General features: G+C 35.9%; 1 protein-coding gene across 1 annotated transcript in view; it reads left to right on the top strand.

Moving 5' to 3' along the window:
* Positions 1 to 7,500, top strand: part of LOC136842667 (brachyurin-like) — a 9,081-nt gene that overhangs the window by 1,199 nt on the left and 382 nt on the right. The window contains exons 2-7 of the mRNA XM_067110304.1: positions 1,710 to 1,755; positions 3,464 to 3,608; positions 4,289 to 4,455; positions 4,875 to 4,961; positions 5,683 to 5,822; positions 7,467 to 7,500. The exon at positions 7,467 to 7,500 is cut by the window's right edge and continues 382 nt beyond it. Coding sequence (XP_066966405.1) covers positions 1,710 to 1,755; positions 3,464 to 3,608; positions 4,289 to 4,455; positions 4,875 to 4,961; positions 5,683 to 5,822; positions 7,467 to 7,500 — 619 coding nt within the window. The remainder of the gene's footprint in view (positions 1 to 1,709; positions 1,756 to 3,463; positions 3,609 to 4,288; positions 4,456 to 4,874; positions 4,962 to 5,682; positions 5,823 to 7,466) is intronic.

Here is a 7,500-nt window from a genome sequence, read left to right as displayed (position 1 = left end):
GCAGTGGATGGGGTACTTTAAAATAACTTGAATATACTGACACATGTGCAATGGATGGGCTAGTTTACAATACCTTGCATTTATTGACACATGTGCAATGGATGGACTAGTTTACAATAACTTGTATTTACTGACACGTGTGCAATGGATGGGTTAGTTTAAAACAACTTGTAGTTATTGACACGTGTGCAATGGATGGCTTAGTTTAAAACAACTTATATTTACTGACACGTGTGCAATGGATGGGTTAATTTAAAACAACTTGTATTTATTAACATGTGTGCAATGGATGGACTAGTTTACAATAACCTGTATTTACTATTATCACATATGCAATGGATGGGGTAGTTTAAAATAACTTATATTTACTGGCACGTGTACAATGGATTGGGTAGTTTACAATACCTTGTATTTACTGACACGTGTGCAATGGATGGGCTAGTTTAGAATAACTTGTATTTACTGACACGTGTGCAATAGATGGGGTAGTTTAAAATAACCGGTATTTACCGGCACATGTGCAATGGATGGGGTAGTTTACAATAACTTGTATTTACTGACATGTGTGCAATAGATGGGCTTGTTTACAATAACTTGTATTTACTGACATGTGTGCAATGGATGGGCTAGTTTACAATAACTTGTATTTACTGACACGTAATCAATGGATGGGCTAGTTTACAATAACTTGTATTTACTGACATGTGTGCAATGGATGGACTAGTTTACAATAACTTGTATTTACTGGCATGTGTGCGTGTGCAATGGATGACACTTGTGCAATGGATTAGTTTGCAATAACTTGTATTTACTGACATGTGTGCAATGGATGGACTAGTCTACAATAACGTGTATTTACTGACACGTGTGCAATGGATGGGCTAGATTACAATAACTTGTATTTACTGACATGTGTCAATGGATGGGCTAGTTTACAATAACTTGTATTTACTGACACGTGTGCAATGGATGGGCTAGTTTACAATAACTTGTATTTACCGACACGTGTGCAATGGATGGGCTAGTTTAAAATAAATGTAAGTTGAAAAGCTATAACTTCGCTAGTTTTATTTAGGCACACATCTTCTAAAGTTCTAGAAACAGTAGCCTTGTGTTTTAAATTCTTTCAGAACTACCAAAAATATTTAAAAATGATTGTTAGTTTTATCTTGACGAGATCAGATGATGTTCCTTCATTGTTTTTCAAGGATAAGTAACGATTTTTCCTGATTCTCTTAGTGTGTACTTATCCGCTGATCTATGCTTATTTGACACTCAAGTGATACAAAGTAATAACTAATCGTTAATTAACCACTAACTTCTTGTTACGTAACTTTCAAGACATCTCATCACCACTTTAATGCAGTTAATACCCAGTCTCAATCTTGTGTTTATATCCTTTTCATTATAAGAATGTTAATAAACTTTAGACTTGCTGTGACGTATGCAGAGGATCTTATCCCTTTAAATATTGATGATTTTTCTCATGTGATTTTAGAGAGAGAGAGAGAGAGAGAGAGAGAGAGAGAGAGAGAGAGAGAGAGAGAGAGAGAGAGAGAGAGAGAGAGAGAGAGAGAGAGAGAGCTTGTGTCGTATTTGTTTCAACTGATTTTCTTTCTCATTACTTGGGTTATCAACAAATTCAAGCAAAGAAAAAACTGCAGATTCCAGAAGTGTTATCAATTGTATTCTTGCATTGTTTTTTGCAGAGTGCGACTCACCGGCCTCAGGGACTGACTTCCCAGGTCAAACCAGGTAAGACTTTTTCAGTTGATACAATCATTCTGCAGTAACTTAGAATAAATAGTCCTTAATTTGCATAGAAAATTTAAATGAATAGAATCCGAATATCTGGAAAAGTACAAAAATTACTCATTCATTGTGACAAATCAAACATTATTGTGACCCATTGTCGATCACACGGACTTCTAATATCCGTCGTTAGTTTTTAATAACTGATTTGTTTTGGAGAAGGGGGTGGGGGTAGGGGGAGGCTGAGACTGTTATACCCAAGCCCACACATGGTCACCAGAGTTTACGTAAAAGCAGCGTCTCGCATTTACAAGTGGTCACCAAACTCAGAGCTGAATATACTCAAAGTGTTTTTAACCAATGACCAAATAAATAAGAAAAATGTGGAAATTTAATTAAACAAATAATTAATACTGGGAACACGTCAAAATTAAGCTGTATTGGCAAAGGCCAATTCAGCTTTACTCAAAACAATGTTTAATATAGGCAATACTGTGATCTGACCAGACAGGGAGACGAAATTTAGTGAAGATAATTGTTTCTTCTCTCTAAAGATAAAACTGAATTACGGAAGATATAAAAACGTAACATAACAGATATGGAATGGAACATGAAATTTGGGCCAACGGCCAAGCGCTGGGACCTGTGAAGTCATTCAGCGCTGAAATGGAAACTGAAAATAAAAAGGTTTTATAGGTGTACCAGGAAGAAAACATCGCAGTTGCACTATGAAGCAGTTGTTATGAGAGGGTGGAAAGTAATATGGAAAACAGAATTTGAACGGAGGCACAGTAAAAGGAATGAAAGGGGTTACAGCAAGGGGCCGAAGGGACGCTTCAAAGTACATTAAGTAGTGATATACTTTGCAGCGTTCCTTCGAATGAATGACAATAAATTAACATTTCCAAAGAGAATAAACGAACAATTTCCACCTCACTATTAGTTCTTGGAGAAAAGTAGTCATCGGAATTTTTTTTGCCATGACAGCATTATAATGTACTTAAAATAATTCCACTAAACTCATTTTCTCTATCAAACTGACCAATGAGTCTTTGAAAGAATGAAAACCGGAACTATCAGTTGAAAATGCTGAAATATAATGAAGACCTTGAGTGTAGTTAGATGAATCGATCAGTAGATGCATGAACATACATGTCTATGCATTTATGGATCGAGAAATTAATTATGATAACAGCGGTATTATGTATTTCTGGATTTAGAAGTTAATGATGGCAACTGGATTGATGTAACAGTTGGAATAACTTTACTACCTGAGTGTAGAAGGGTGTGCAAGAAAGAAATGTCATGAAATGACATATTTATCTTCAATCTACATTTTGCTATTTTTCACGTAATAATGATGACAAAAATGATTTAGTTAATTAATTTCGTTATTTATCATTTTTTCCTGAAATTGTATCTTTGCAGGGTGATTTCCCTTTGTACCCGTCTGATGTCTGTCCACAAGGGTTATCAGCTGAGGATTAAAAGAAAGAAATAATCCTATTTTTTTATTTAATCGCTGAAACTTTTGGGCTTCACTGCGAATTACAGCCATTATGTGCAACAGTGTCTGGCATTCACTGTCGATCATTCTTCAGAGTAATTATTAGACTTACTGTCACTTAAATGAACTGACTAAGAGACCAACGGTACAGACGATCCATAATAATAATAATAATAATAATAATAATAATCGAATCCCTTGCAGGAGGATCCCATTCCAACGTTATCGGAGGGACCGAAGTGACACCCCATTCCCATCCCTATGTGGTTCACATCGACGCTTGGGGCGTGTGCCAGGGCTTCTTGCTCTCCGACGAATGGGTCGTCACCATTGCTCAGTGCATTGCGCCGTAAGTAACAGATGAACCGAGTTCCAGCATTGCCCAGTACATCGTGTGATCAGTATCAAATGAGCTTCTTGAATTGCTCAGCACACTGAGCAATTCTCACTTTTAACTCAAGGGCCTATAAAAATGTTACGCGGGAAAACTATACAGCTCTGCTGTTAATAAGAATACCAAAGCCCTGAACGCTGGTGAATGTGGAAAAGTGGTAAGTTAGCGGGATCACTAATAGCAGTATGCATACATTTCTGCTGTTACTACAACTAACACAACTCTGAACGCTGGTGAGTGTGGAAAAGAGGTAAGAAAGTAAGGCATTTCTATGGTCTGTACAGGAAGGGAATGAGGATTCAGAAGGGATCATTAACAGCAACACCCCTCAAGGGGGTAGTGTTATCAGTGTACCTCACGCGATGCACGTTAGGCATTACTCTAGGTTCTTTGCGGGGTCCCTTAGGTCACTAGCTGCAACCCCTTTCATTCGTTGTACTATACCTCCGTTTATCTACTATTTCTTCCATCTTACTTTCCACCCTCTCCCAACAATTATTTCAAAATTATTTTCAGCGCTGAATGACCTCATAGGTCCTAGCACGTCATCTTTGGCTTAAATTTTATATTCCAATTCCAGCTAACAACAACTGCCAGATGATACTGTGACCTATTTTCCACTCTTCTTCCTTTAGCGCTGAGGAAGCCGTCTTGACTTTCGGAGCCCACAACATCTATGAGCACGAGCCCGAACAGGTGAAGTTCTACTCTAGCGAATTCATCGTCCACGAGGAATTCAGCTCGACAGACTTCCTGAACGACATCGCCCTCATCAAACTGCAGCAGCCAATTCTTTTCACGCGTATGTATTTAGGAACTGTGTGATCCCTCGTTGGCATAATCGTGTGTAGGTTAAAGTTGTGTGATACCTTGCTTTTGTATGTTGGTATCACAATAAGTGATTTCCTTGCAACAAATGTGTTCAGTTTGAAATTAAGTTTTGATTTGATTTACATATACGTGTGTATTTTGAAATCTCGAAATTTCTTGTTTACTTGTGTGTTTACGGAGAATACGATGTCATATCTTGTTTATATATACGTGTGTGTTTCGGAAATGGTCAATTCTTTTCTTATACGAGTATATCCCGTGACTTTTGCCACAAGTCAAATTATTAATTTCATAATGATTCTCATATGACATATTTCTGTTTTAGTTGCAATGCTATTTAATTCATATTCAATTATCTTTAGCTGTACCTTGTTATTTCTCTTTTGCCAGCTGCTATACAGCCTGCAGCACTTCCCACGTACAGCATACAGAACGGATCCAGGGCTATTTTGACTGGATGGGGACAGACGTCTGAAAGTAAGTTATATCTTTTACAGACAGCCATGACAGCTGCATCTGAATTTCACTTGCATTATTTAAGACGGAATGCTTCTTGGAAAATGTTTCCAAGTTAGTACTAAACAGCATTCAAAGATGTTATTTGTTAAGTATGTATGTATGTATGTATAACTTACTTAGTTTTTTTGCTCATCGGGGAGAACAGTTTAATTTACAATTCCTTAACGTTTAGCTCTTTAGGTTTCATTTTATTCACAGTGATTAAAGCTTTGATTTAAAGTTAGCGAATATCGGCGACAAAGAAACGTTAATGTATTTCGAAGAAAGAATAAAGAAAAGAGATGAATTTTTGTGATATTAGAATATTGTAAGGGTCAGAAATTTAGCATCAACTTGAGAGACAAATTTGGATCCTTAATCAAGATGTTTTCCATATAGAAAATGTTGAGGGGACTTTATGTCTGAATCAAATTTGTTGTACTGAGTCATAATATAAAATATTTTCTGTCCTTAGATTTCATAACAACATTTGTATTATATTGTAAAAACCAATATATATATATATATATATATATATATATATATATATATATATATATATATATATATATATAATATATATATATATATATATATATATATATATATATATATATATATATATATATATATATATATATATATATATAATATATATATAATTACTGGATAATGTTAATGCATCTTTAAATATTTGAAGGTGACCCTTACTATTCTGATGTTCTGAGGGAAGGAAAGGTGACGATTTCCCATGACCAAGAATGCGAAGATTACTATGGACTGACATACCCTCACACCATTTGCGTCATGACTGGCCATGGAAGCGCACCTTTCTGCCAGGTAAGCAGATTTGTGCTTTATCACATCCTACATAAGATTCCTCTTTTAGATGTCTCAATATTTTCCCATGATCAGAAAGAAGTGGGAGCTCTGTTTTACTGACAGAGTGACTGATTACTCTGTCAGGTTAGCAAGTTTATGTGATCATGTAGCTGAAAAATAAGATGCATCTTTCAGATATTTCTCAATTTTCCCACGCTTCCAGAAAGAAATAGGAAGTTTGTTTTGTAGACACTGATTGATTTCATCCTACTGGCGCCGCTATATTTGTATAGAAACGTAATGGCAATTACATAATCCAGGCAGTGCGAGCAAGGTATCATGTTATGATTAAATGGGTGGAACGTAGGCCGCCACAAAAGCTAGATGAAATGTAGGACAGTGGCTGCATGAAATCACTGATTTTGGTAACCACAAGATGCAGAAATATGAGTATGCACTGGTACACGTTAACCGAATATTACGCAGTTTATTTATGGAAAATCCTGGTAGCTACAAAATCCAAGAGGCATGAGCATGATGTACTGAAAAATGTGCATAGGAGGCAGATATCAGTAACATTAAATTGATTATATTTAAAATGGAAGAGTAAGTCATATATTGCATACAAACACTTGCGCAACTGACGTCTTTAGATCTGAAAAGGTAACTACAAAAGTTAGCTGTATAATCAGCAGTCCTTAGGGGCTGTTCTGAGAGTAGGAGCCCGCGCCAGTACATGGCTAGTTTTATCTGACGACAACTACAATTAGCCGTCTACCTTCAGCCTTACTGATTCCCTCATTTTCAAAGCACCATATCATTCACCCATACATCTATCCTGTCCCACCGAGCTTGTAAGTATGGGCAAAGTAATACTTTAAAATGTAGGCGTTTAGGATGTATGCTTTGGTGAAAGTTAGCTAAATAGTTAAGGCGTTACTGCATGGATGCATTTAGCAACAACATTTTGCACAGAGAGAATACATAATACACCTCGACTTCAAGATCCAAAGCTGAAAGGGAAGTAAATGATCTCAATATTCGCTTCGATACCAGAAGGCTTTGATCTATTTCTGCTGGAGTTATCTTGGATGAGGATTATGATCTTTTTCACCCATATCTCCTTCTCTAATTAAAAGTCAAATCTCTTAACGACTTCCATACTGTGTAGCTGAATGATCTCCGAGCAATAATAATAATAATAATAATAATAATAATAATAATAATAATAATAATAATAATAATAATAATAATAATAATAATGTAATTTGGCACCAGACCCTCTTTTAAACAGGTTTTATTGAATATTATTGCTGCTTCAGCTGCATTTATTTTGTAGAAGACTTTTGCTATTTTCCTTATTGCGGACTTCTCTTCATTGGAGGTGCGTGCTAACACCTCGCCTATATTTGTCATTTCATGGGGAAATTCCCCGGCGCCTTTGAAATGACAAATATAGGCGAGGTGTTAGCACGCACCTCCAATGAAGAAAAGTCCGCAATAAGGAAAATAGAAAGTCTTCTACAAAATAAATGCAGCTGAAGCAGCAATAATAATAATAATAATAATAATAATAATAATAATAATAATAATAATAATAATAATAAAAGAAAAATAAATAAATAACTTCAATATCTTACTCCAACCCATTCCTTACTTCAGGGTGACTTCGGAAGCACTCTGTACTTCCAAGGAA

The sequence above is a fragment of the Macrobrachium rosenbergii genome, chromosome 10, assembly GCF_040412425.1.
Source record: "Macrobrachium rosenbergii isolate ZJJX-2024 chromosome 10, ASM4041242v1, whole genome shotgun sequence".
Lineage (NCBI taxonomy): Eukaryota > Metazoa > Arthropoda > Malacostraca > Decapoda > Palaemonidae > Macrobrachium > Macrobrachium rosenbergii.
This window is presented reverse-complemented; position numbering and strand designations above follow the sequence as displayed.